The sequence below is a fragment of the Colletotrichum destructivum genome, chromosome 4 (genome assembly GCF_034447905.1).
Source record: "Colletotrichum destructivum chromosome 4, complete sequence".
Lineage (NCBI taxonomy): Eukaryota > Fungi > Ascomycota > Sordariomycetes > Glomerellales > Glomerellaceae > Colletotrichum > Colletotrichum destructivum.
The window spans coordinates 5,209,788-5,234,960 of NC_085899.1; the positions used below are offsets into that span (position 1 = coordinate 5,209,788).

The following is a 25,173-nucleotide window of genomic DNA, read 5'->3' on the forward strand; positions in this document are numbered from 1 at the left end:
AACGACCACAAGGGATGCCATGTCCTGCCGATCTCTCGCTTTGGAAGGTGCTACTACAGGCGGAACGGTCCAGTTACGCATATAATCCGAATCGAGACGCGACTGCGTCGTTCCTCAGCCCCTGAGCTGGATATGGACTGCAGACTTGGCAGGAAACCAATATATCTAACTTTGAGAGACTTCACCCCCGACCGTCAAAGCTTTTGTAGGAACGTTTATCAATTTCCATCCGGATCCCACTCGGCATCGATAACGACTGACACTCGTCAGGGGCAGCGACATAAACCCCGGAGTTCCACGAGGATAGCAACGATGATTGGGCCGTTTCCCCGGGTCAAGGACGCAACGTGAACGGAAACGGATGGCCAATGGACGACCATAGTCTGTGGTGCGACATAAACAAGGGGGGGTTCCATATGTGTGCCTAAAGAGGATCGCGCCAACACATGTAAGCGGTGCCATATTGACCGATTCAACACTACCCTGTAGACGAAGACAAGGGATGGCTTGTCATCGACGAGTCAGTCCCTGCAGCGATAGTTCGGATGACAGAACGACCCCGGCCAACGCAACTTCGGGAGTCCGAGAATGATTTAGCCAGGTTCTCCAAAAGGGCACAATTTCGAGTGTTCCGGGTGCCCAATCCTGCGGCCATGTATCATTTTTTTGCTCAAGTGGACTGGGGGAGGAAGTGATCTTTTCTTCATAACCGCGCTTGACCCTTACGAGCCCCAACTAAGGGTCACAGTCATCGGCGAAATCAACGGGGTTTTTTTTTGTTTTTTGTTTTTTGTTTCCACAAAACTTACGCATCAGTTATTACTATTGCTCCCTGCTATAACACCATGAGAAAAACACCATGAAGTTAAAAGCATACAAAGTTTTCATAACCATTAAACAACCTTCATACAATGCTATACGGGGATTCTTTCGGTACACCATAACGAAGTATGTTGGCTCAACCGTTGAGCTTTCAAGCAGCTATGGTGGATGGCGTGACATTTGCGGCATTTGGGTTCCCTACCAGCATGACTAGGACGATGCCACCATGCTGGCTTGTGGTTGGCAAGTCGTCTCATGGTCGCGATGCACTCGCTTTAAGCTGTTAACGCTTGATCTTTATGAGCCCCACTGTGAAGTTGTTAGCAAGATCAAAAATGGGGCGTTATCATGTTCTCATGACATCGAGCCACCCATGACTTGAACCCACACAGATCATCATATACACACACACACATCCAAGAGATTCTCAAACACTTTACAGGTGACACGGCTCAGGAGGGTGTCGATGGGAATGGAGCTCAACCGCCGTCTTGGGGATGGACAGGGGGGTGAAGGGGGTCTTTTGGGCTGAACAAGTGTCGATCGAATCGCGACTAGGTTTTTTGTCGTTTTCTGCAATAACATACAAATTGGCCACCCCGGAGGCCCATGTGAGACTTAAAGAGGTTCTCTCGACTTTGTCCTTTTTTTTTTCTGGGCCGCATTCTCATCTTTTCCTGTCTGTCACTCCCGCATATTTCTTTTTTATGCAAGAGCCGATTCATTAGGCTTGCAACGTAACATCTTTCGGTTCCCCTCGACCCGGTAGTATGGACCCTGCGGCAGCCGAGGCTGCGGCGGCAGCTGCTGCGGCCGCCATGCGGTCATTTACGATCGAGGCATGGACGCTGTTGGCGGTTGGAATCCTCGTCACCATGCTGAGGACCTACTCGAGGATTAGGTCCGTCGGCATTAGAGGTTTACAAGCCGATGACTATTTGGTCTGGGTCGGAGCTGTGTGTTCCCCCCCCCTTTTCCAAGCACCTCTACCACCCCCTGAAAGCATTTGCACCAGTCAAAAGTCACTGACACGATGACTCGCCGATAGATATTCTACGCCGTCGAGACTGCGCTCGCGCATTCCGTCGGGGCGATCGCGAAAGGCATGGCCAACAATGGCATGACGGACGAGCAACGAGCGGCGCTGTCACCAGATAGTGAAGAATATCGATTGAGGTAGAACACCAAGCCTTGGTCGCCTGGTCTGCCGGACATGATTGCTAACCTGCTGTGGCAAAGGGTCGTTGGCTCCATCATCCAAATCTGTGGATGGTCCAGTTATTCCGTCTTGTTATGGGCGCTCAAAGCGTCGCTGTTGGTATTCTACTTGCGGTTGACTGTAAGTTGGTGATGTTGGGAGGTTATTATCGTAGCCCAACGCTGACTGTAAACAGGCAGGATTGGGCAGAGGTTACCAGCTCCGCATCTACTTCGGCTTCGGCTTCCTCGTCGTCAGCTGGATTGCCGTCGTCATGAACCTGTTCCTCGCCTGCCGCCCTTTTCACAAAAACTGGCAAATCTACCCCAACCCTGGCAGTAAGATCATACCTATCCCTACGAACTCTGGCTGAAAAGGGAAGCAAAACTAACGAATTGCTTGTCAGATGTCTGCCAGCCAGCTATCTCCAACCAAGTCGTCTGGGTGTACCTGTCCTTCAACGTTTCTACCGACCTCTATCTGCTCTCCATACCGCTACCGATGTTGTGGCAAGCCAAGCTCAGACCTGCCAAGAAATACGGTTTGCTTCTTTTGTTCAGTGGCGGGATCTTCGTCGTTGTCTGTGCCACTCTTCGATGCATACTCATCGTCACTGTAAGTCCTCCACCATTTTTAAACCTACACAACTGAGAGCATCGTACTGAGACAACCTGCTTTAGGATCCTCAGAATGGCGCACAGCTTGCTGGATCATGGGCCGTTAGGGAAACATTCGTCGCGGTCATCACCGCAAACCTCCCGATGGTTTTCTCCGTCGTCAAGAACTGGCTGGCGCCGGTGTTCGGCTCCATCATCACTTCACTGAGGTCGTCTCAGAAGCTCACTGAAGGGACGCCCAAAGAGATACGGACGTTCGGTGCCGGCAGCAACCAAAGCTGGCGGGGCCGCGGGCCTCCTTCAGCTTATCCGATCACCAACGTGACGTTCAGTGAGAGCGAAGAACGCATGGTGAACGAGTACAAAATGCAAGACCTCAAGCCATGGGGTGAACCGCACGGGGAACCCGTCGATGCCAGTAGGTCCGATGGCGTGCAGAGAAGTCAAAGTAACCGGGGGAAAAACACGGATATCCGAAAGGACGTTGAAGTCGCCATCACCACCGAGTATGTACGCGATTCGGGCGACGAGTCACCGCAAGACTATGCCTACATCAAAGGAACGAAAAGGGCTTCTAGCCAGATCGTGAGTGGGAGTAAATAGTCAAATCATTTAAAGAGGAGGGTCTGGTATTGAATAGTTATTAAAAAGCGCTATAACTAGTGTCTTATTGACTCGATATCTAACATTTTGACCATCAAACTGGTTATGTGTATGTTGCCGTAGGGAATGCAAACACTATTGAATACATTTGAGGCACGACTTGTCCTTGTACTTTCAGGCATTTCCCTTAACGCTATCTGCTTGAATAGGCTGTGCCGCAGACCAAGCCTCGACGGTGCCTTGTAGGCAAATCACAGTACTATGTCTGCATGTGGAGGTTAAACCCCCCTTGACTTGTAATACTCGACGGACGAACTCAAACCATTGGCTACTTGCGTGGCGATTGACAGATGTGCTTCCCAGAGGCCAGATTTTAGGACTAGTCAAAAACTGTTTTGTTCATTGGGGCAACGGGTGGGAATTTGCCTCTCGACTTCATTTCACTGAAATTTAAGAAATACGGAAGAGACAAGATTGTCGACACAGACGAGATTGGTGAACCATGGGATGAGAAAATTCCGGGGATAGGCACTGCTAAAATTGTTGATATCAAGATGCAATTTACCCGTCCAGTGTCTGAGACGAGATTGAAAATGTCCCGGGAGATGCACAATGGCTCGCGTGGCATACAAGACATTCAAAACCTATTCTGACGGCCTTCTTAGAGCCTGGAACTTGTGCCATTGTCCACAGGTCCTACCGGTAAAGAGCCCGATAGCAGGATATCTCGCTCGCCACATGAAATTGGCCAGGAAGATTAAAAGCAACGAAACAGCAACCAAGGGGATGATAAACATGAAGATGATGATCAGGACGATCCTGACCAGAAAGAGGATGAGCATTTCGACGATGATGACGAACAAAGCGACTAAGAGGACTGCAAGCTCAACGGCACCCGAGGTTCTGAAGACGGACACGAAAAATGCAGAGGCGAGGAGAGTGACACTCACAATGGTGATGCAGGCGGTGTTTGGTTTCAGGCCTATCTTGGAGTTTCAGGCAATGGATGGTGGTTCTGGTTCACAGTAGGAAATGCGGAATATGCGTACTCCAACACACCAAGTTGATGTTGTCGTTTGAGTCTAAGTCTACAAAGTGTTGGACACAACACCCATAGGTTTTTTCTGCTGTGTTTCTTCATACCTGTGAGACATGAAGAGGGGTCACCTTGACTACTGCGTATCTTAGTGTGAGTTCAAGGACTGACCTCGGTTTAGTTAATCTGGGTGCCTGGAACTAGGCATCAATCAATGAGCATTGCATGTGTGGCAGCCAACTTGTTTCCCCCCTTCTTCTTCTTCTTCTTCTTCTTCAGGGAGCTTGAAAAAAAGGGGGGTTTTTGGTCCACAGCAAAAGCCCATCTTTTTCGTCGACGTTGTGTATGCAGTGTGTAAACACACATGTGCTGGTGATCCTTGGAATCAGCTGCCTGGTTGCCTGGTGGACTGGTCTTAGGCAGCCATCAACAATGTCAACAAAGACATTGTGGCCGGTTCTGGTGAGACGAAGGAACATCTACATAACTCATGATTTCCGTGAGATTCTATTGAGAGATAATAAGAAAGAGTTAGACAAGTACAAGCATTACATCCTCGATAATCATGGACGATTATCACATCAAACACACTCCGTGGTACCAGGCCGCCGTCGAGGCCTTCAGCGCCAAGGCGGCGAAGCAAGATCTCGCCCATCCCAATGATCCAAACACCGCTCCCAACCCCGACATGGTGGTCGCGGCTCGGCTGCGTCCAGTGTTGGAGGACGAAGTGGCCGCTGGTCTCATCCGGGGTGTTTTCCCCCGCAAGAGCGGAAACGGCGTCGTCGACATCCATCAGATCCGCAAGCACATCAAGCCGCTCGGTCCGCCAACGCTGATGGTAAGCAACCGACAGGCAAAACCCCCCAACAAAGGGCCCGGTCCGGTAGGTATTCCATGGTGCGGGCGCTGATAGTTCTTCCAGTCTACGTCAGTCAGCATCGACCGGGCTTACGGCCCGGAAGACACCTCGGAGCACATCTACCAAGACTTGGTGCAGCCGCTGGTTCCCTGGGCATGGGGTGGCGGCGTGAGCACCTTGTTCGCCTACGGCCAGACGGGCTCCGGCAAGACCTTCACCGTCAGCGCCATAGAGAAGCTGGTTGCCCAGTCGCTCATGAGCGGAGACCTCGACGGAGAGCGCAAGGTGTATGCGTGCATCATTGAGTTGGCTGGCAAGTCCTCGTTCGGTACGCCCTACCAGAATCCCCCCCCCCCTGCTTCACATGCCAACGCGCGCTGGCTCACACGGGACTCCCCTTGTAGATCTGCTGAACAATCGAAAGCCCATTTCCATTTTGGAAGATTCCTTTGGCGTCACGCAGCTTGCCGGCGCCATGGAGTTCGAAGTGACCGAAGCCGCCGTTCTGCTCGACCTCATTGAACGAGCGGCAAGCTTTCGTCGCACCGCATCTACGATGAAGAACGACGAATCGTCCAGGTCTCATGCCATCTGCCGGATCCGCATCGAGAACCCATCCATGCCGACTGCCGATGACGGACTCTTATACCTCATCGACTTGGCCGGGTCCGAGGCCGCCCGGGATGTCGCCAACCACACCGCCGACCGCATGAAGGAGGCTCGCGAGATCAACACAAGCCTATCGGTCCTGAAGGACTGCATCAGGGGCCGGGCGATGGTCGACGCAGCCTCGTTGACAGGGAAGCCCCAGAGGCCGACGCACATCCCCTTCCGCCAGAGCTCCCTCACCAAGATCCTCAAGCACGTGTTCGACCCCGTCGGCCAGCGCAGCTGCAAGACCGTGGTTGTGGCGTGTGTCAACCCCAGTCTCCCCGATGCTGGCGCGGGCAAGAACACGCTGAAGTATGCCGAGATGCTGCGCGTGCTGCTGCCCAAGACAAAACCCCAGGCGTACGATTCCGAGATCCCCTCTACGTGGTCCAACAAACAACTGCAGAGTTGGATCAACAATAACGTAAGACGCGCGCGTTTCTTCTGGTGTCAGAACACGGCTGACAGATCAATAGTCTGGACGCCCTGCAATCTCGGGCGAGACCCTTGCTCCCTTCGAGACGGGCGGCCTCCTCCTCCGCCTGCCAACACCCGAGTTTCTCACCCGCTGTTTGAAAACCCCCGGCGTCACCCAGGACCAGGCTCGCGCATTCCATGCCAAGTTCTGGCGCCTGCATGTGGATTCGCAAAAGTCCGGCGTGAAGAAGTCTGCGGCCACCGCCGAAGTTGGGTCGTCTCCTCAGGAGCAGGGCGGTAGGAAACCGGCCTTGAACCAGGATATGCTCTCGTCGAGCGTCGACCCCAACCCTCAGGCCGCCCAGGTGCCCTTCAAAGACCGGATACGCCCCGGGATGGTCGTACGCTGGACCCCACCCCCGACGTTTCCCCTGGGACTTCCCGGCATTAACATGGTTGTCGTGCTGAGCCCCCAGTCGGCAGTCGGGCCCAACGTGCGGGATGTCAGCGGTGATTTGGTCAACGAGAAGAGCGAGTCCATCGGCGAGCAGCAGAAATATCTCTGCGCGATGGTTCTTCCGGGGTTCATGGCCGACTCGTACGAGCTGAGCATGTGGCGCCACGTCGTTGTCGACATTGATCAAATGGAGGCTGAAGTGCTCCTGGAGTATGATGCAGCCACGAGGTATTACTATATGACGGTTTGACAGAGATGAAAGTTACAAAACCTATTAAAATGCCAACGGGTGAGGGAAATTATAATCGAGCGAAAACACTTGTGGTCTAGCGTCAAAGGGGATGATGACTTGTAAGCCTTTTCCAGAGACTGTTCAACTGGCGTTAGAACAAGGATTGGTGCCATTCGAAGACTTCCGAGGTCAGACCTAGAAGGCGGATAAGGAATTACACTACCAGTACTTTCCATTTTGTTCGTGAAGCACCCGCCATGGAAGTGTGGAACTGCTCCGCATGTGGAAGACTTGCGTCGGCCAAATAGCAAAGAAGCCGGTGCTGATCACCATCTGAGCATGTACCAAGGAACACATTGGAACTGCTTCTACGACTTTACAAAGCTTTCTTTTACCACGGACTTGGAGACCAAAGGGTCCTTTCCATACCTCAGCTAGGTATATTGTTCGACTACGCAGCTATGGCTTTTTATAAAAATTACGAACAGCTTGTCGCTCTGTGTAAACCCAGAAAGGATGGTTCCGGTATACGAGTGAGGTGATGATGGAACGACGCCGAAAGTCTATGCTCTATACAAATTGCTCCGCTGTGATGGGGTCCCCAGGTATGCTTTGAACGCGAATCGTAGGTCAACACGCTGCTATATTGACGTTATCTATCACGTCCTAGCCTCTCCTCGTCGTCTTCCGTCAATTCGTACGCGGGCCGGAAGCTGGCGCCGCTCTCTCCTTCTTTCTTCAGCTGGGGGTTGGGGTGGGTATCTTGCGTTCCGCCTAAACTCGTGTATCCCTTGTGTGGAGTGTCAGCCGTTGTCCTTGATTCAGAAAAGAGCTCGCCTTACTTGATCATATAAAGGGCAATAGGGTATATCCAAATGCCGAATGAACTGGTCCCAAGTTAGCCACGACCTGTACCTCAGATTTTCCTCCCTCCCCTCCTTATTTGTGCCATGTCCATGCCTGCTGATCGTCGTCCCCAAGGAGTATTACTTACGGCCCAAATCTCGGCTACAAGAGAAAGACGTTAGCCTCGGTTCAAAACGAAGAGGGGTTGTGAGGTTCCTGCATCTCGGGAGGCACAGATAAACCCGAACAGCAGACTGCCCAAGAGAGCGGAAAGGGGGCTTAGCGGCTTACCATAATGCCAGTCAATCACCGGGTGCACCCGCATAAAGTCGGGCCACCCGGAATCAGTGGGATCAAAATGTGTCAATTTCTCTCCGTGCGGGTCCGTTCTCCTCGTCCCGACAAAGATGGCTTTTACGTTTGGGCGGTCTTCCAGGTATGCGCCCAGTCCCTCTTTCATCGACATGAGGTATCGTTTCACGTCTAGGTAATATTGGGAACTGGTGGCCTCGACGAAGTCGTCTACTTCGGCAAATGGGTGTTTGGATACGATGTACACGGCTTGGAACTTGTCGGGGAAGGACGTCGTGCCGTTCGAGTCGTTCGTTCGGGAGGATTTGGACGGCGAAGGGTATCGACGAGCGAGGCAGGCAAGAAGCATAATCAGTAGTACGAGGCCTGTCATCAGGGGGGGTTGATTAGCAATCCACAAGCTGTCATGACCTCGTTGCACAAGCTTCAAGATACACAGCTCCGATGCCGGCAAGCCCTGAACTTGCCCGGGTTTCGAACATGGAAGCAGCAGGGAGCAACAAGGAGCAACACGGGAAAACATACAATCCTTTCCTCCATTATACGATATCGAGATCTGTTCCAAGCTGTTGTGGCGCATCAGCGATCCATCCATTCATCCATATTCCAAGAGGAAGGGCGCCGACAGGGAACCGGGCGCACGCACCTGTACCTTGCCAAGGCCTCTTCCACGACGGCCATTGACACGCTCAGCTGGGCCTGGACATTGCGCAACACCTCCGTCTTCTGGTCCTCGGCCAGGAAGGCGTCGACCCTCTGCCGCAGCTCGTCGCACACGTCGTGGAAGCTCGGCGGGGACGGCTCGGAAGAGTGGGGTTTGGCGGGGTAGCCGTTGGCGGCCGCGGCGGCGTGGTCGCCGTTCCCGTGGGTCATTACGGACGGCTTATTGTACTTTTTTTTTGGTGTACGTTCCAAGATCGTGTGGCAAGCGATCGAAGAAGTGTCGAGAAGGTAGGTAGGTAAGATGGTGGAGGAGGAGGCAAAGGCGCAAGGAATGGGACGGAAGAGTGTCGATTCGGTGTCCTCTCGGCAGGCGGCGATATGGCGGGGACGTGCAGGCGAGCGATGCTCCCATTCTGCCAGCTTACCTAAGACGGATCCCTCGGCATGTTGCTGACCGCCTTCCGGGAGCAGTTTAGCACGGCACGTGAAGAGGCCCCATATGAACAAGCGGACCGCCCCGCCAAAAAGACCCCGAAAAAACCAAAGTGCGCCGAGGCCACATGTTCCTGGCTCGGCAGCATTCTTCATTATCAATCACAGTCATGGTCTAATTAGGTATCATTAAGCTCCACCTCAACTGAATGCACGATTAAAGTAGCTGCCCATGTTGATACACAGTACAACTAGATGGACACTCACACAACACCTGGCTGACCTCGAAGTGCAAGAGAAACGCTAAAATCAGACAACGCAGCAGCTCATGGCGATGGTTTGCTTCTCGAGTCACTCCTCAACCGTCGACTCAGACGATGCTCGAGACCGAGGCAGAAGTCTGGCCGGACTGGCATAACACTGCGGCGGCGGGCTCAACGGCGTCGAAATCTCCACGTCTGCCGGCCCAAACCCTTCCGACCCATCGTCTGACTCCCCTGCCGTCAGCGCCGGGCTGATATCCAGCGTTGTTGTCACAATGTTGTCGCTGTACGACACGATTGACGGCGTCTTGGGCTCCGGCCTTGGGTCCATGCAAGGCTCCATGTCCACAAACATCGGGCTTGGGAGGCTCTGCTGACTTTGACTCCCGAATGTCCCTCCGTCGACCGGCTTTCGGGCGAGACGTGCCTCGCCGCTTGCCCCCGACGTCTGGCGGTCGTAATCACGCTGCGTCCGGGTCAATTTGGCAACGCGCATGAGAGGCCGAAGGGTCGGTATGCATGCGCAGATGACGGCGCAGCACAGCTCGATTTCTGACCATACCAGCGCCGGGATGACGTCCCAAGTCACGTCCCTTGTGAAGACGTGTGGCAGCGTCGACAATCTGACGACAGAGATGCATGTTGTTCTGCTCCATGCATTAGTACTGTTCGAGCACAACAGCAACTCCGTCCAGCATGCTTGAGTGGGTGAACTCACACAAACCCAAGCCCGAAACTGACAATCAGCGCGGCCTTTTGCATCCGCTTGAGCCTCAGCTTGCTGAGCATGGGGATCGGCATGAGGAAGAGGATGATGTCCGTCACCAGATGCACGCAGGCGGTCGCCAGCCACCACGTCTCCTGGTCGTACCGCTCCCGCGCGAACGTGTCCCCCCTCCAGGTCGGGGCGCTGATGACGATGGACGAGACGACGACGGCGATGCCGAACATGCTGATGAAGCCCAGCATGATGTCGCAACACAGGACGAACTTTGGCAGGGCAAAGACCCGGCGGTATTGGAGGAGGAAGGCCATCTTGATCACGATGAAGGTGACATGATAGCTCAGAGTCGCCGAGATAATCAACTGTTCTGAGCGTCAGCAATTTCCGAGCCCGCCCCAAAAGGGCCTCGACGTTTAATTCATACTCTACGACCCGCCTGCTGCACCTCTGTTGGAATCGTCCAGATGTGCTTCCCGAGGCCGACCGTTGTGCCTTTTGTTTTGCCGGGGTCAGTCAGCCAGCTCATGATCGGAAGACGGCATGGTCCATCGACTTACAGACACAGAACACGACGCCTGTAATCAGGGTCAGAATCTAAGTCCAGGTCAGGGCCATCCCGAGCAAGAGTTGATTTGGCCCAGGAATGAAGCATACGCATGAGATAACCACCAGGGCATCGTCCGGTCCCCATTTCTTGATCACGATGGCTCGTACGTAGACGCGGAGTACCACGAACACGAGCGTGAGGGTTAGAAACCCAGCGGTCACGCCGATGAGAAGCGGCGCTCTATCGTCGTTTGAGCCTGGCCGTGGTGGTTGTTCCATCATCGATATCGAGTTCGCGTGCATCGTACCTCGCGGGAAGAAGAGTTCAGTATTGGCGACGACCACCGACCCAAGCAGGAGAGTGCGTCGGGTGTCGTAACGAACGTGTCCGGCAGGCCCGGCCAAAAGGCGCTGCCGCGGGCAAACTGGAGCGGGAATGTGAAGAGTATTATGATACAGGATAAACTTCTGGAACATGCCCGATCTGGCGCTATCATACATGAGTTACCCAAGTCCGGGCAACCCAAGACCGCTAAGGGGAGAGACATGTTGGAAATCTGCCGGATGCGTCAGCGCCATTGATCATTCCAGCCGCCACAATGTTCTCGAGCTGAAGGAACCACAGCGGCGGCGCCGCCATAGCCGTCCACGGGCGTCATTCCAGAGCTGGCAATGCTTTCGCGAGCAAAGGCAACGATGAATTTGCCTCTTTAGCATCCCCGTCCATGTAGTCCGGCCAATAGGAGCCCTAGACACCGACAAATGCCTTTTGACCGGGTTTCTTTCATGCGGGGAGGGAGGCTGGCGGAGCGACGTCCTGCTCTAGCTGATTGCTGGGACGGTCGATGAAGACTACCGGTAGAGAGGCTCCGCTAACAGCTAGTCGCTGTCGATTGGCAACCTTCGAGACAACATGGACCTCGTCTTGCCTTGCCCTGAAGAAGTTTGGAGCCCTGCGCTGTCTCACATGGCGCCGCTCTGGCAGACTCAAAGAGATGGGGGATGCACAACGCGATGACTCCGGGGCGACATCGAGGGCGCACACATGCAAAGGGTCTGCAGTGGCGACAACGCGTTACATGTATCCGATTCCCGGTCTTGGAGCTCAACCTGACGGGTGATTGGCTTTTCTTGGTTGACCTCCAACCTGGAAACGAACGCACCATATCTTCTTCCATTTGATGGATTGCATCTGATGGATTATTCGCTTGATCCTCTCTTAACTGACAGTCAGGCAGGTGCTTCGATTGTAGAAATCGTCGTCACGCAAGCATGCAGACACTCTATACAAGCTCCAAGCCAAAGGTCCCACGGTCGGGCTTGTCTTATTGTACTTATATGAATCATCATCAAATCATTTGCATAATGCATCGGAGGCTCTAACATACAATCCGTGGTTTCTGGGGTCACAATCCCTCGCACACTCTTTACGCAGGGAACCTGGAGTTCAGGGCATTCCACTCAGCCTGCGTCAAGGGCGTGACGGAACCATGTTTCAACCCCCTGGGAAACCCGGAAGTGCTGGAGCCCTGCCAGCTCGGCGACTGAATGTTGTTGGTCTGGAAAGGCACGTACTGCGTGTAGTCGTCGAGCAGGAGGTGGTACAGGCCGGGCGTCGTGTTATCGGCAAACGAGGCAGGACCCTCTCGAGGGCTCTCGCTTCTGACGTACCCGGGGATGCGTCTCCACGTGCCAAAGATGCCGTTGGAGGTGACCTCTTGGTAGACCTGGTTGGTCGTCTCGTTCTTGAGGAAGCGAGCGTACGCGCCGGGCGTGCCGAGGTACTGGAACTCCTGGTCGATGAGCGGGGTGTCGGCGAGGGCAACGTAGTCCCGGGCAGGGCTGAAGGTGACGAAGTCCTTGGTCGCCGTGTAGCGGATCCGGTCGAGCGTCGCGGTCCCGGTGTGAGCCGTGTCGGTGGACCGGTAGTGTCGAGAGGCCCAGAAGACGTACCAGTGGCCCTTGGCATCATCCCAGACTGCGGAGGGGGCCCAGACCATGCCGGCGGTGTCCGCCTCGACGCTGTCGAATGTTTTAGTCAGTCGGCCGGGCATACCCAAATTTGTTGAAGAAAGATGAAACCCTTACACTCTCAATGAAGGGGCAGACCAGTCTACCAAGTTGGTCGACTTCCAAACCACGATGCCCCGGCTGCCGGTCCTGGTGGCCTTGTCCCAGTTGAAGCCTGCCGCGTTGATGTCGAGGTCTGATGAACGGTTTTAGTATTGCTCCTGCTTGGGATTCCACGCCCGCGAGGATTCGGGAACGGGGTAACGCTCACCCGTAGCGATGATGTACCACTCGGACCGCGAAGGGTTGGTCGTCAAGAACACATCGCGGACAGCCTTGGTGCCAACGTTCGACGTGAGGACTGGCTGGCCCTTGTTCAGGAACTTGAAGCTCGAAGCGCTGTTGCCGTTTGACAGGTGGAACTGGACTTTCGGGTTCGCGTCGCTGAAGGTCGAGATGAGGTATCCGGCAAAAGTGGAAGCCTGGCGGGCCACAGGGTTGCCAGCCACAAGGGCGGCCGCCGAAGCGACTGCGGTGAGGATGGAGAGCACACGCATTATTGATGTTTGGGTACGAATCAGCCAGATCGGTCCGCGTAACAGCAGCCCCTTTCGTGTTGCTTTCCACAAGCCATGTCAGAACCCATCCATGGATGCTGTCGATGCAGATATATACATATAAAGTCGGGGGGGGGGGGGGGGGGTGGATGAGGTCAGAGCGAGCAACTTGGAGGTTTGTCGTGGGGCTCGTCCTGAAGCCTTCGAAGTAACGGAAACCCATCATGCTAGAGGGAGGGAGGTGAGTGTTCATTTACAGTCAAACTCTCTATGGCGCGGCTAGTCGTCTAGCTCCGAGTCGGGGTAGTGTCTCGCCGAGGTTCCTCGCGATGCGGGGACCTTCAACCCCACAGACGGCGCAATCGCGTCCGTCAACAGGATTAGCGCATGGGGGAAGACAGGCTTTTGCCATGGTTTTACCCCATGGGAGGGGGCCGCCACCTCTTCTGCGGGGTGTGGAGAGCTTCTGGGGACTGGAGAGGTCCGCGAGTTTGCTTGCCATTGTCATTCTCGTTCTTGTCAAGCTTGTGCGATCCCCCTTGCCATGATGCCATCAAGGATCGTGTGCTGGCTGCCGGATACACCCGCTTAGCTACGATCATCACATGGCATCGGAGTACCGGTTTGGTTTTAAGCGCCAATAGTTTTAAAAGTAGACCGGGGGGGGGGATCTGTGTTCCGTAGCACCCATGTAGACTTGCGTTGATTCTACCCACCCACACACATGTTGGCAAGCATCTGACGTCGCTTTGAACCCGCCCAATCATGTACGGCTGAGCAACCAGTTGCGGAAAGGAGGGATGAGATGGACACGGTTGGCGCGTTTAACTAGTTGCCCGGTTTCTCTTTCTTGGGACACATATCAGGCTTGTTGTCTGCAGCGTCCGTAATTACCTCGATTCTCTCGAGTAGTCTAGCCGTCGGGAAAACTTTATTGGATGTATTACTGATAACACCGAGATCAACGGCGTCGTCGATGCTACTCTTAGATGGGGCCTTGGCCTTGTAACATTACGTTTGTTTGGGACCATGTATTGGCATCCGCACACAAACCTAACCCGTAGAGCGCTTGCTGGATCAAGGATGTAAAACAATCCGTTGACTTTATACAGAAGGGAAATGACCAGCGGTTGACCAGCGTCCACTACGACGGAATACGTATGTCTCCCTTGACAACCAAGCTTTGTAAGCCCCGCCCCGTCGTGCTCTCGAGCGGCGCAACGAAAGCCATCTGGCTCCAGCTAAACAAGGTATTCCGTCCGCCATAGACAAAAACCTCGAACCTCCCCGCGAACTTGCCGTTGACCCAAGCCAAGCTTCCGTGCAACTCATCCGTCGCGATGGTGAGATTCGCCGGGAGACTCGGTATCTTCACCGCCTCGTGTGACGAGGTAGAAACGTTCGCCCAGATCCGTCCCGGGTGGCCTGGGTCGAGCTCCAGTGCGTCCTGCTCGCTCACAATCCGCAGCGGGTACGGCCAACCGTCGGCACCGAAGGTCAAGCTCCCATCAAGGTCCAGGGACAGTGTGCTGTCCGGCCCAGTAAGTGTAAAGGGCCCCGTGACAGACAGTGTCAGGGTATAGTTCATCCCCTTGCTCCCGTGGCCCAGGTGTACCGTCTCCGGGTCATCGGCACAGCGGGCCCATGAGAACAGAGGTGACGAAGGGCTGGCGGAAGGCAAAATGCGGTCGAGGTTCTGCCCCGGCGCGAGAGGGGAGAAGAAGTCGATGCTTGGGGCGGCGTCGTCTGCTACGAGCTCCGGCCCCCGGCTCCCGCGCCACGCGCGGGCTCCGGTAAGCGCTATACCCCGGCGCATCGCATAGTATGCTTCGAGCTGAGTCGAGGCGTCGGGGCCGTTGTCATTCCAGGCGGCCATGATGGCGCCTTTGTTCGAACGAGATCCATCAGGCACCTGCATGGTCTTGTTGAAAGGGTTGAAGTCGGCTGGCGTCCACTGCCACCCGGGCTCATCGGCGAAGTTGAGAACGCGGCTCTCGTTGAAGTGCTGCGGGTATCTTGCAGGGAGAATGGGCATGTGGTCGTTTTTGAGAGACATGTACGCCCACCAGTCTTCCGAGTTGATGATATCATACCCGGCGTTGGCCAGGAGCAGCGGGTCCGACTGGCCGTACTGCCAGTGCTGGATGACAACATCCTTGGAGATGGTGACATTCTGCGACGGCTCATCCGTGCCCCATATCCGGATCCGTTTCCCGCTCGTGGAGTTGATGTAATCCGACATCTCGTTGACGAAGCCGATGTACACATCCGCCAGCGCTGGGTCGTACTCGTCCGCCCCAACGTGTACTTCCCTCGTCTCAAACCAAGGCAGAAACTCGGACCATATGCGCTTGACCGTCGGGATTGCCTCTGGATGGGAGAGGTTCAGGAGATCCCGCTTCGCCAGAGAAAGCTCGGGTTTCCACTTGGTGAGGTACAGGCAGTGACCGGGGGCCTCGATCTCGGGAATGACGGTCACGCCCCTTGCCGCGCAATGGCTCTGTACACTGGCAAAGTCCTCGCGGGACAGCGTCTCGTTCTCGCGGCCGTGCAGGATCGGCAGCAGGGACTCGTCTTCCGGCCGCAGCGAGAAGTGCGAGTAGACATCCTGCCAGGACTCGTTCCGCCCGCGGTTGAGTGGGTAGTTGTCGCTCAGGTGGTAGTGGAACTCGCTCATCTTGAAGAACGACGCGTAGCTGCACAGCTCCTTGAGGAACGTTGGCGCGTACCATTTTCGGCCGGCGTCGAGCATGTATCCTCGTGTGGCATAACCCGGCGCGTCAACGGCGCGTCCCACGGGCAAAGAGAGAGTTCCGTTCTGTAAAAGCAAGAGCTGGAGCAACGTCCTGGTCCCCCACCACATGCCGCGGGCACCTGTTCCGCCGATAAAGACGCCGGCGGATGTAACCTCGAGTTCGTACCCTTCAGACGTCGGGTTGCCATTCTCATACGTGATGGAGGAGGCGTTCCCGGTGAAGCCACCGAGTAAGATGCCGCTGGCGTTGGCAGCATTTGGCAGACGGTCGACGCGTTGCAAAGTCCAGTTGACGCCCGTGAGCTGGCTGATGTCTTCCTGGAAGAGGGTGGCAAACTCGTAACCGCTGGGCGGTATCAAAGTCGAACCGTCCGTATCGACTTTGGCGGCGAAGCTCTTATCGATGTATATGGTCTTTGAGCTCGATGCAACTTGCCAGGCGACTTTCGCCGGCGCTTCTGACGACTGGAGAGTTGGCGGGAGGAGTTGGAGCCCCAACGCCAGAGCCGGAGCGACAAGGACCGCCACGATGAGGTTGAAAGCCATGTGACGCGATGCTTCGCCTTTCATTTACCAGAACTGACGAGATTGAAGTGCTTTCGACATGAGGCTCCCGCCCCGACAACTGGTTGCTACTTATGCTGGCAGAATTCAACCCTTGTTTGACTGTCCGTCCCTTCATCCCATCTCGTAGACAGATAGATCAGCATAGATAAGGTACAATACCCCGCACACCGGGACCCGAATGTAACGATGTAAATGTAGAGTAACGTAACCGTATTTATGGGTATTTCTTGTTACAAAACCAGTCGGGACCCCAAAGGAAGATGTCAAGTTCAGGAGTTCTAATATAGAGGGTAGCTGTGGTGCTGGTGGAAGATCCTACCCCCCCACCCCCCGTTCATGCTCGCAGCTAAGAGGATAGCCTGCGCTTCGTGTCACCGTCTTGATGGAGACGATGGAGATAGTGATGATAATCAAGCAGGCCCAGACATGCTTGGTATCGAGTAAATGCGTGAAAACTGATCGCTGTGCGTTCTCTCAGATGAAGCACGGCGGACTCTTCTCTCAACATGACTTTCCGAGAAGCCCGCAATATCGAAGAAAGAGCAATCTGAAGAATTGGCTCAAGAGTGGTTGGTCAAGATCATGACGTGATAGTGCAGCCTCCCTTCAGTCTAATTGGCTAACTCTTGGGTCAAGACGTTACCTTGTACTCAACACAACCAGGGGTGCCCCAGATCACTTACACAGCCCTGCGTACAACAGGGTGTTGATGTCGAGTTGCATTATCAGGATTCATCTACAGTGAGTCAGTGAGTTCATCTTTTTTCTCCTTCCGCCCTTGACGCTGGTAACTGCATTTCAAACGTCCCAAGAGGTATTCGCTCCTCAAATCCAACTGTACCTCTACACATGTTGTGTTCTCCAAAACATTTCGACTGCATTGTAACTGATTATTTTTATCTTTCATGAAGTAGCGAAACGGCTAACCTCTCTACAGGTCGCAAGGACAAGCTATTATGTGTCAGGTCACGTATACTATGGGAACGATCCAACAACATAACTGCCCCCGGCGGCCCTGCGACAATTTGTAGATTCGACCGCTTGCCAATTGGCCGATGAAGACGGCGCAAGATTTTTTAGGGCCAATCTATAGCATCCTAGATGTAAAGAACACCATAAGGCTGGGGAGTGGAGAACTAACAGTGGTTGGTTCTTCTAAGACTTTTAATCTAGGCACGGAGCCAAGCTGAAATACACCCAAGGTCATTCTAGTGCTATGAACATGTGGCTCATGTAATCCAAAATGACACACGAAGCGATTGTGCTTAACTTGGCTAGAAGAAGACTTTCTTGTGTCTTGAGAATTGTAGCCCCTTTCGATGTTCCGCCGTCGACATGTGCGATCCGTCCCAGAGTGGACTTGACTAAACTCCTAGTGAGCCATGATCCCTCCTGGTTCCTCACAGGATTACTGCAACTTCAGCTGCCAGGTGCAATTAACCTAGGGGCAGTAAGCGATGAGGCAGTTGATGGTGCAGGCAAAGCCTGGAGCGAGCGGGCTGCAGTTCCTGCGACAGATGTCGTAGGAGTCACGGTTCTTGCAATCCGCCTGTTGAGCAACTATTTGAGGGCCACTGTTAGTTTTGATACCAAAATTTACGATCATTTTGTACGTAATGATAGGATAATAGGAGTGTTGCCCACCGAGAACTGCACCGGCCTGCTCCAAAGCAGAGGTGCTTGCAGGAGCTGCGGTTGCTGCGACAGCGAGGGCAGCGAGGGTAGCGAAAACGGCGGTGAAACGCATGGTGACTGTAAGGGTTCGATGATCTTCTAGGGGAGCTTCTGTGCCTGGTTCTCGTAGCTTGATGAGAGAGTATGAGTTGCGTGGTCTGTAGGGAGAACTGAAGGCAGCAGAAGACTGATTTATATGCCTCTCAAGGTCCTTGCAAGTGCAATCTCTCGTTAGTAATTAGACGTGGACATCCCGATGTAGAAACACGGCTCGAACGGCTACGCGAAGGATCATGAAAAGGAACCCAACCTCATCCTTCCTTGGCTCGCCCAAGGATCATGAAAAAAAAGATCCCAACCTCATACCTCGTCGGCTCCGGAACACCGAACGTAAGGGATACAACAATGGCGTCTACACTGGAGAGTGGTGTGAAAGCGCGTGTTGGCGATTGGCCAACTTTGATAGCCCGAGTGACTGCAGTGCAAAGGGATCACTGATATTTCCCGCCCGGATATGTATTGAACCTTGTCATATCCCTTTTAAGCGTGGTCAGGAACTGCGTGACGTCTCTGAGAGCCTGCCTAAGTAGACTTAGCTCTTACTTTCTGACAATTATACTCTTTGACTGCAGCGCAACTGAAGCGCGGCGCCTCCTATTTTCTGCTTTGTACAGCGAAGGAGCCTTGAACCCAGTTTGCCCAGAAGGCCAAGGTCTTTAATCCTGGCATCTTTCCTTTGAAGGATTTAGGCGGGAAGGTTGACGATCGTATTTGTACACAAGGTAGAGAATCCATGAATGTTGCAATCAGCAGGTCTTGAATAATACTACCTAGCTAGCTGAGCTGAACTGAGCTGGAACGGTTTGAAAGCGGTGCAGTTGATCTTAACTTCAAGATGCAACCGTAGCCTCGATCCAGTTGAGTACATACAGAGAAATGCATTGGCCAATTACCTAAGGCTATTCAGTATGGTCTCCCCCTCCCCGGCGAATGGCTATACGAGGGGTCATCGTACGAGTTGCCATACGAAGGATCGTTGCCCAAGACTGCACGTTCCTTTGGAGAACTAAAATGCTTTTCGTGACTGGACGGGGCCGCATGTGCAGTAGGTTTTCAAGTGCAAAGCTGGTTGAAGCGGCCCAATAACCGGCTTGGCTGCATTCGGCTACAGACGGCCAAGGAGCAAGTCGCTCGTATCCTGCTACACAACCAAGTCTAAACTAAGCTGCCTTTTCCGCGATACTGCTGCAGCCGGAAGGCTTTGTATTGGGGCTTTAGTTTTACCGATGGTGTCGATGGCGAAAGCGTTATAATCGGGCCAGCCGCGAGCTCACTTCTCCCTCTGGTGCCGGCAAGCCCTTTCAAGTCTCACGGCAAGATTGTTTGCTTGAATTAGAAAAGTCAGTCTACCGTGAAAGGAATAGGTGATGAATGTTCCATGGGTATGGGTGAACCCGGTCTGAGGTAGAGGGCCTGGTCCGATCTTGAACTCGAGGCAAATTGTAAAACATGTAGTCAAACCAGTACGCAGAAAGTTTTGCATTCTTTTCTCTGCCCTGTAAGCAAAGTAGATCGCACATTTACGCAAGTCCGGTCAAACTCCAGCTGCGTTGAAACCTGCCATTTCCCCGTGTTCGTTGCTCGGATCAGCTGCACGACGCAGCTGATCCCACCGTAGAGGTGAGCGAATCATTGAGTGTGACTAGGGCCGCAAAACAAAGCGTCAGCCTTACTTTTAAACTCAACAGTTGTTGCCAAACCCACCATATGCGAATAATCCATGACCCATCCAATATCCGACAGAAGTTTGTGAATACAGGGACCCAGTAATGACCAAGTGATCTCAGTTCTTATTGGTTCTTTACAACAGCGCAGAATCCATTGATCGTGTAGATGGACCAACCCGGGACCCGCTTGGTTTCTTGTATCTGGTCGTTTTGGGCCAGTTGCATGTTGGCGATCGGCTGAAGGGTTGATTGTGAAAGGTTGAGTTGCTTGTACTGATTGGTCTGAGCGGGAAGGGGCTCTCCATGTTTCTTCCGCAGGCGGGAAACAAATTCTGAAAGTTTGGTCATATTGGTGATGGGGGGTGGGTTCGAGGATCTCGAGATTCAGCAAGTTGTCTCGTATGGCGACAAGAGGCTGCCGAATGAACTGACCGTGATGAGTTATTATATAGCCGCATGGTGAACGACACCTACAGTTGAGCATTCGGCGACCGTCACATGGTCACCATGTGTGTGATCCTTTGCCAACGACATTCCGCGGCGGAACGGCCCAAACGAGTCAAGTCTAAGGGATTCAAAGTTGATGAGATCGAGGCAGGGTGGCACACAAACAGCTTTTCTGGTCTGACATTGACATTGGCCAGCACGACAGCAGGCAAACATGAACCAGTAAGACGTCAGTCTAGGGCGGATCTTCGCGGAATGTCGCTTTTGTGAAGCTCAAGCCACCCTCGAATACAGGCGCGCGCCCTAACACGCCCTATGACGTCTTATGGACTTTCCTGTGATGTTTGACTGGTAATGCAGCAAGTTTTAATCGCTGTGGTGTCACATGGTTGATTGTTCTGTTGTGACACAATGGTGTCATGGCCCAAGAACCGTTTCTTTGAAGAAGCCTATTGATCTTGATCTAAAAACACGGAAAGGCTCTTACTGACGTAGCAAAGAGCTTATCTTGACTCTGAGGACGATCCCGGGGGGCAGTTCGCTTTAGTTTTGGAATGTTAACGGTGGGCCTTGTATGAGCTGCCTCATGTTAAGCTCACCACAATTCTCACGAGCCACCTGTCAATACAAACGAAGAACTCTATGCGGCTGCTACTCAGTGACATGTGATCTGTGGCGTCATCTGGGAGGTTAGACGGCCGTCGGGGTTCAGGTTCTCGCCTGCTTTGGCAGTACTCCCTCTTATCGGCATAGTCTCCTTTAGGGGAGCATCCCCGACCTTGGAAACACCTCAATCTCCATCTAGATGTCTGTCAAGGAAAATTCAGCTGACAGACCGTCAGCAAGTACCGGTATCTTTTCCCTTTGTGCTGTGATTGTGAGTCGTCCTGTTAGGCCGAAGTCGTCAACAGCAGAGATAGGCTAAACGAGAAGTGCCGCCCTGACGAATCCAGTGCAGTTCTACTCAAGTACAACTAAAGTTTCACTACCTTGGCACAGATACCGAAGCCATGGTATGGATGGATGGTTGTCTGTCGCGCTGGGGGCAATTGTCGGGAACAAAAGCCGAAGCGACGTTGTGTCCTGGTTGGTGACGGTGGGGAGCAGTGCTAGCGAAGTCTAAGTGGAATCGGCAGCAGCCTCGGCAGAAGAAGCCAAGCATTCTTATTGAGAGGAAGCGACCAGCTCGGATGGAAAGCTCGGAACGATTCCGACGGTTCAGTGGCTCGGCCATCTCGAGTATTGGCAGCTCTCCGCATTGTGGGTTGAAATAAGCACCTGCAAATGTTTATCAGCACCCGTCAGCTGAGTCTATTTGACTCAGTTTCGGACCCCTTGGCTGCCACGAAGAGCGGATAGTCTAAACCCGAAGGGGAAGCCGTATGCGCCGCCTAAGCGAAACCCCCGGGAACGAACTCTTGGATGGAGGCTCGTTGCGACCCTTTGGTGAGAGGAGGGTCTATTTCTGTAGCCAGCATAGCCAATTAGAGTTCGTGATGAAGTCTCTTGAGCTCAACCATGTGGCCATCACGCCGTTTGTTGGCCGCTGGACGGGACGAACGGGGGTGTATGTCTCGATATCTGATATAAACTGGCGCTGAGACCTGCAGAGAAGAACTTGTTTCCCTCCTCGTCCCCCATCAAGCAAAAGAGTTTGTCTATACCTACTGTTCCGGTTGAGATTAACCTGACAACATGCGTCCTTTCGTCATCCTCGCGGCGGCACTTCTTGGTGCCGTCAACGCCCTCGACCCTATCTGCGACGCCGAGTGTCGAAAGGGATGCGACGAAGCCTGCCAGGCGGCCATCCAGACCACCTACGAGGCCGAGTCGGCCCTCTGGGTCGGCGACATCGTGTCGGACCCTTTCTACTCGACCCCGGCCAACTTCACCGGTGCCAAGCCGGGGGACATCCTGCGATGGGAGGACGTCCCCGCCGAGCAGCTCACCTCCAACTGGACCATCCCCGCCGGCCTCTCGCTCTCCCGTGTTCTCTACGTCACAGAAGACGTCGACCGTAAGCCCATCCCGGCCTCCGCCTGGGTCCTGCTGCCCTTCCACAACCCCTTCGCCAAGCCCGCCGGCGGCGGCGGCGGCGCGGAGCAGAACAAACTGCGCACCGTTGTCTGGACCCACGGGACCGCCGGCCGCAGCCGGCTCTGCGCGCCGACCAACAACAAGGGGCTCTACTACGACTGGAAGGCCCCCTTCATCCTGGCCGAGTCCGGGTACGCCGTCATCGCCCCCGACTACGCCGGCCAGGGCTCCGACATCCCCCAGGGGTTCATGTACGAGTCTGGCTGGCTGCACGTCGCCGACGTCGCCTACTCCCTCGTCGCCGCGCGCAAGGTCATCGGCGACCTTCTCGGCAGCAGGTGGATGGTCTACGGCCACAGCGAGGGCGGCATGACCGCCTGGCGCACCAATGAGCGTCTGGCCCAGCCCGGGCAGGAGGCCCTCCTGGCGGCCGGCGAGTTCCTCGGCTCCGTCGCCGCCGCCCCCGCCCTGCGGCCGCAGAAGCTGATCCCGGCGTCCCTCACGCGTGCCCAGGGCCAGCCGGCCCGCGACCCCTTCTCAGTCTACTTCCTCCAGTCGCTGGCCGCGCTCTTCCCCGACCAGATCAAGGTGGCGGATTACCTGGGCGAGATCCCGCTGCAGCGCCTCGGGGCCCTGGACAAGTCGTGCTTCCAGTCCGGGTTCGCCATCGTCGGCGGCTTCACGCCGGAGCAGCTCTACAAGAGCACGAGCTGGCTGATGCTCCCCGTGACGGACGACTGGGCGGTGCGGTATAACGGCCAGGGCCCGCACTCCGTCAAGGCCCCGATGCTGGTCATCTCGGGTGAGGACGACACCATCACGCCCAACGACCTAACTCTCGACGACTTCAACAAGACCTGCGCGGCATTCCCCGGGAGTTCCATCCACGCGCGCGTGTACCCGGACATGGGACACGGGCAGGTCTTGGAGGCAGCCCGGGCCGACATCGCGGCCTGGATCGACGCCAGGTTCGAGGGCGTGCCTGTGCCCGAGGGCTGCGTCAAGGAGGACGTCGAAACCATCACCAAGAGATATGCTACCAGGGACATCTTCTGGCACGGCTCCGTCGTTCCTTTCTGATGGGACTTGTTGAAAGAATGTTGGGGTGTGTGTTGGAAACCCCCGGGAAAGATTGAGGACGAGAAGTTCATCTGGTGTCTTTGATGTCATCTTGTTTTTCTTTTTTTTTTTCTTCCGCAGTACCTACATTGAACTGTTCTTCATGAGCAAGAATGAAGCATCATAGAAGAGGACAATCCATGATCCGCCGACAACATACTAGTAAAAAACATAAGCTTCACGTCGATAAAAAACACTTTATCCGGGCGACGTTGATCCTCACGTTTGTACCATATGTATACCCAAAAACCACTCAGCCGGCCGTGATGAATCTCAGCTTCTTCTCCCCCCTCCTCTGCCGCCAGTAGTTGGTGCCCTCCAAGAGCTCGGGACACCCGCGAACGAGCCAGCCCCATTTCTTCAAGAAGGGCACGTTGGCCTCCCACCCGCGCGGGTCCCAGGACTCGCCCCAGACGAGCAGCCGGGGGCCGTCCGCGTCGTCCTCCGTGCTGAAGACGTCCCTGCAGAAGTCGTCCTCGTCGAAGAAGCCGAGCTCCTCGGCCCGGATGCCGTTCTCCCGCAGCGAGGGGATGGGGAACACGTCGAGGAAAGGGTGGTGCGTGATCGTGAACTGCGCCTCCGTCGGGTGCAGGAACGGCGGCCACGAGGACGCGTCCCGCGGCGCGCAGGGGAGGCCGGGCCCCTGCAGGTTGAAGGGGGAGATGTACTCGTCGTAACAGATGGAGTGCTTGTCGAAGCCCATCAGCCGCGTGTTGCGTGCGAGCGCCGTGAGGAGGTTGAGCCCGACGACGAGCGGCAGCTGCACGGGCTGGGGCGTCCCCAGCGCGAGGTTCCGTCTGGCCTGGATGCTGGCGTCCCTCATCCGCGCCCTCTTTTGGGCGCAGGGGAGAAGCGTGTAGCCGTCGTCTGCGACCTCATCCTCGGCTGCTGCTGCTGCTGCTCCTCCGGTTTCCGCTCCGCTGCCGGAGGCCGGAGCCGGATCCGGGGCCGGGCCCGAGGTTGAGGGCCCGGCTTCTGCTACGTATTCGACCGGCGGCCTGTTTTCTACCTGACGGAAGAATTCCTGTCTCAATCTCCTACCTATGGAAACCCAGTCATTCTGAATGTCAGCAGTAAAACCAAATCCTTTTTCGGGTGGGCGTGTAAATGCTTGAGGGGGGGGGGGGGGGGGGGGGGGACCAACGGTGCGCCCTCTGGTTCAGGCGGTTCTGGAGCCTTCTCCGCTCTTTGCTCGAAGTCACTCCGGTCCAATCTTCATTCGGCTCAATGACCTCATTCTGTTGTGGCATTTTGTCTAGCTGGAGACCCGTCGACCCTCCCGCGTTTTCATCCTGGAGCGACACATTCATCTTCGCGGGCTGCTGAGCGGGTGCGATCTTGAGACTGCAGTATGACGAAAGGGCGTAGAGAAACTTGGGAAGAGTACGGTTCCCTCCAGGGTTCCAGAAGTCTTGAGGGGCTTCTGCTTGCGACGCTACGGGCGCCTAGCCCCCGATTCAGTTTGTGCAAGGGCCACAAGCCTGGTTTCGATGCTTCATGGTTCTGGGGGGGGGTGGGCTTCCTCACTATTTGGAATCGAAGTCTCTGGTTCTACTGCTCTCAACAACGTGGAAAATAGACTTCTCCCCGGGGTTTCTA

At 54.8% G+C, this 25,173-nt stretch overlaps 9 protein-coding genes across 9 annotated transcripts; 3 read left to right on the forward strand and 6 right to left on the reverse strand.

The window, feature by feature from the left end:
• Positions 1–1,412: 1,412 nt before the first annotated feature.
• On the forward strand, positions 1,413–3,368 carry CDEST_07519 (uncharacterized protein). The gene is made up of 6 exons (XM_062923678.1): positions 1,413–1,778; positions 1,871–1,998; positions 2,062–2,161; positions 2,217–2,358; positions 2,427–2,635; positions 2,701–3,368. The coding sequence occupies exons 1-6, from the start codon at positions 1,593–1,595 to the stop codon at positions 3,238–3,240; spliced, it is 1,305 nt and encodes a 434-aa protein (XP_062779729.1). The 5' UTR covers positions 1,413–1,592; the 3' UTR covers positions 3,241–3,368.
• Positions 3,369–4,754: 1,386 nt separating this feature from the next.
• Positions 4,755–6,914, forward strand: CDEST_07520 (Putative kinesin-like protein). Its single transcript, XM_062923679.1, has 4 exons — positions 4,755–5,166; positions 5,212–5,466; positions 5,543–6,213; positions 6,266–6,914. The coding sequence occupies exons 1-4, from the start codon at positions 4,842–4,844 to the stop codon at positions 6,911–6,913; spliced, it is 1,899 nt and encodes a 632-aa protein (XP_062779730.1). The 5' UTR covers positions 4,755–4,841; the 3' UTR covers position 6,914.
• Positions 6,915–7,547: 633 nt separating this feature from the next.
• On the reverse strand, positions 7,548–8,926 carry CDEST_07521 (Putative phosphoadenosine phosphosulfate reductase, rossmann-like alpha/beta/alpha sandwich; the record flags this gene model as incomplete). Its single annotated transcript, XM_062923680.1, has 6 exons — positions 7,548–7,685; positions 7,738–7,782; positions 7,890–7,903; positions 8,033–8,419; positions 8,579–8,619; positions 8,700–8,926. 6 exons carry the CDS (start codon positions 8,924–8,926, stop codon positions 7,548–7,550), a joined length of 852 nt encoding a protein of 283 aa, XP_062779731.1.
• A 386-nt stretch (positions 8,927–9,312) lies between these two features.
• Positions 9,313–11,158, reverse strand: CDEST_07522 (uncharacterized protein; the record flags this gene model as incomplete). Its single annotated transcript, XM_062923681.1, has 5 exons — positions 9,313–10,058; positions 10,130–10,497; positions 10,560–10,627; positions 10,693–10,729; positions 10,790–11,158. The coding sequence occupies 5 exons, from the start codon at positions 11,156–11,158 to the stop codon at positions 9,500–9,502; spliced, it is 1,401 nt and encodes a 466-aa protein (XP_062779732.1). The 3' UTR covers positions 9,313–9,499.
• Positions 11,159–11,878: 720 nt separating this feature from the next.
• On the reverse strand, positions 11,879–13,343 carry CDEST_07523 (Putative glycosyl hydrolase, five-bladed beta-propellor domain superfamily). Its single transcript, XM_062923682.1, has 3 exons — positions 12,963–13,343; positions 12,770–12,887; positions 11,879–12,703 (listed from the first exon to the last, which is right to left on the reverse strand). The coding sequence occupies exons 1-3, from the start codon at positions 13,246–13,248 to the stop codon at positions 12,109–12,111; spliced, it is 999 nt and encodes a 332-aa protein (XP_062779733.1). The 5' UTR covers positions 13,249–13,343; the 3' UTR covers positions 11,879–12,108.
• A 1,049-nt stretch (positions 13,344–14,392) lies between these two features.
• On the reverse strand, positions 14,393–16,549 carry CDEST_07524 (Putative beta-hexosaminidase, bacterial type, glycoside hydrolase family 20, catalytic; the record flags this gene model as incomplete). The annotated part of the gene is made up of 1 exon (XM_062923683.1): positions 14,393–16,549. The coding sequence occupies one exon, from the start codon at positions 16,547–16,549 to the stop codon at positions 14,393–14,395; it is 2,157 nt and encodes a 718-aa protein (XP_062779734.1).
• Positions 16,550–18,011: 1,462 nt separating this feature from the next.
• Positions 18,012–18,317, reverse strand: CDEST_07525 (uncharacterized protein; the record flags this gene model as incomplete). The annotated part of the gene is made up of 1 exon (XM_062923684.1): positions 18,012–18,317. One exon carries the CDS (start codon positions 18,315–18,317, stop codon positions 18,012–18,014), a length of 306 nt encoding a protein of 101 aa, XP_062779735.1.
• A 3,796-nt stretch (positions 18,318–22,113) lies between these two features.
• Positions 22,114–23,535, forward strand: CDEST_07526 (Putative alpha/beta hydrolase-1, lipase, secreted; the record flags this gene model as incomplete). The annotated part of the gene is made up of 1 exon (XM_062923685.1): positions 22,114–23,535. One exon carries the CDS (start codon positions 22,114–22,116, stop codon positions 23,533–23,535), a length of 1,422 nt encoding a protein of 473 aa, XP_062779736.1.
• A 292-nt stretch (positions 23,536–23,827) lies between these two features.
• Positions 23,828–24,884, reverse strand: CDEST_07527 (uncharacterized protein; the record flags this gene model as incomplete). Its single annotated transcript, XM_062923686.1, has 2 exons — positions 23,828–24,660; positions 24,719–24,884. 2 exons carry the CDS (start codon positions 24,882–24,884, stop codon positions 23,828–23,830), a joined length of 999 nt encoding a protein of 332 aa, XP_062779737.1.
• Between the last annotated feature and the right edge of the window lie 289 nt (positions 24,885–25,173).

Excerpts from the sequence above, each read along its gene's own strand:
- CDEST_07519 (XM_062923678.1), top strand. The coding sequence starts at position 1,593 with ATGGACCCTGCGGCAGCCGAGGCTGCGGCGGCAGCTGCTGCGGCCGCC. Across the intron at positions 1,779-1,870 it reads ATTTGGTCTGGGTCGGAGCT|ATATTCTACGCCGTCGAGAC; the intron begins GTGTGTTCCCCC and ends ACTCGCCGATAG. Across the intron at positions 1,999-2,061 it reads AGTGAAGAATATCGATTGAG|GGTCGTTGGCTCCATCATCC; the intron begins GTAGAACACCAA and ends GCTGTGGCAAAG.
- CDEST_07520 (XM_062923679.1), top strand. The coding sequence starts at position 4,842 with ATGGACGATTATCACATCAAACACACTCCGTGGTACCAGGCCGCCGTC. Across the intron at positions 5,167-5,211 it reads CAAAGGGCCCGGTCCGGTAG|TCAGCATCGACCGGGCTTAC; the intron begins GTATTCCATGGT and ends AGTCTACGTCAG. Across the intron at positions 6,214-6,265 it reads AGAGTTGGATCAACAATAAC|TCTGGACGCCCTGCAATCTC; the intron begins GTAAGACGCGCG and ends ACAGATCAATAG.
- CDEST_07523 (XM_062923682.1), bottom strand. The coding sequence starts at position 13,248 with ATGCGTGTGCTCTCCATCCTCACCGCAGTCGCTTCGGCGGCCGCCCTT. Across the intron at positions 12,888-12,962 it reads GTGGTACATCATCGCTACGG|ACCTCGACATCAACGCGGCA; the intron begins GTGAGCGTTACC and ends ACCGTTCATCAG. Across the intron at positions 12,704-12,769 it reads TCTGCCCCTTCATTGAGAGT|CGTCGAGGCGGACACCGCCG; the intron begins GTAAGGGTTTCA and ends AACATTCGACAG.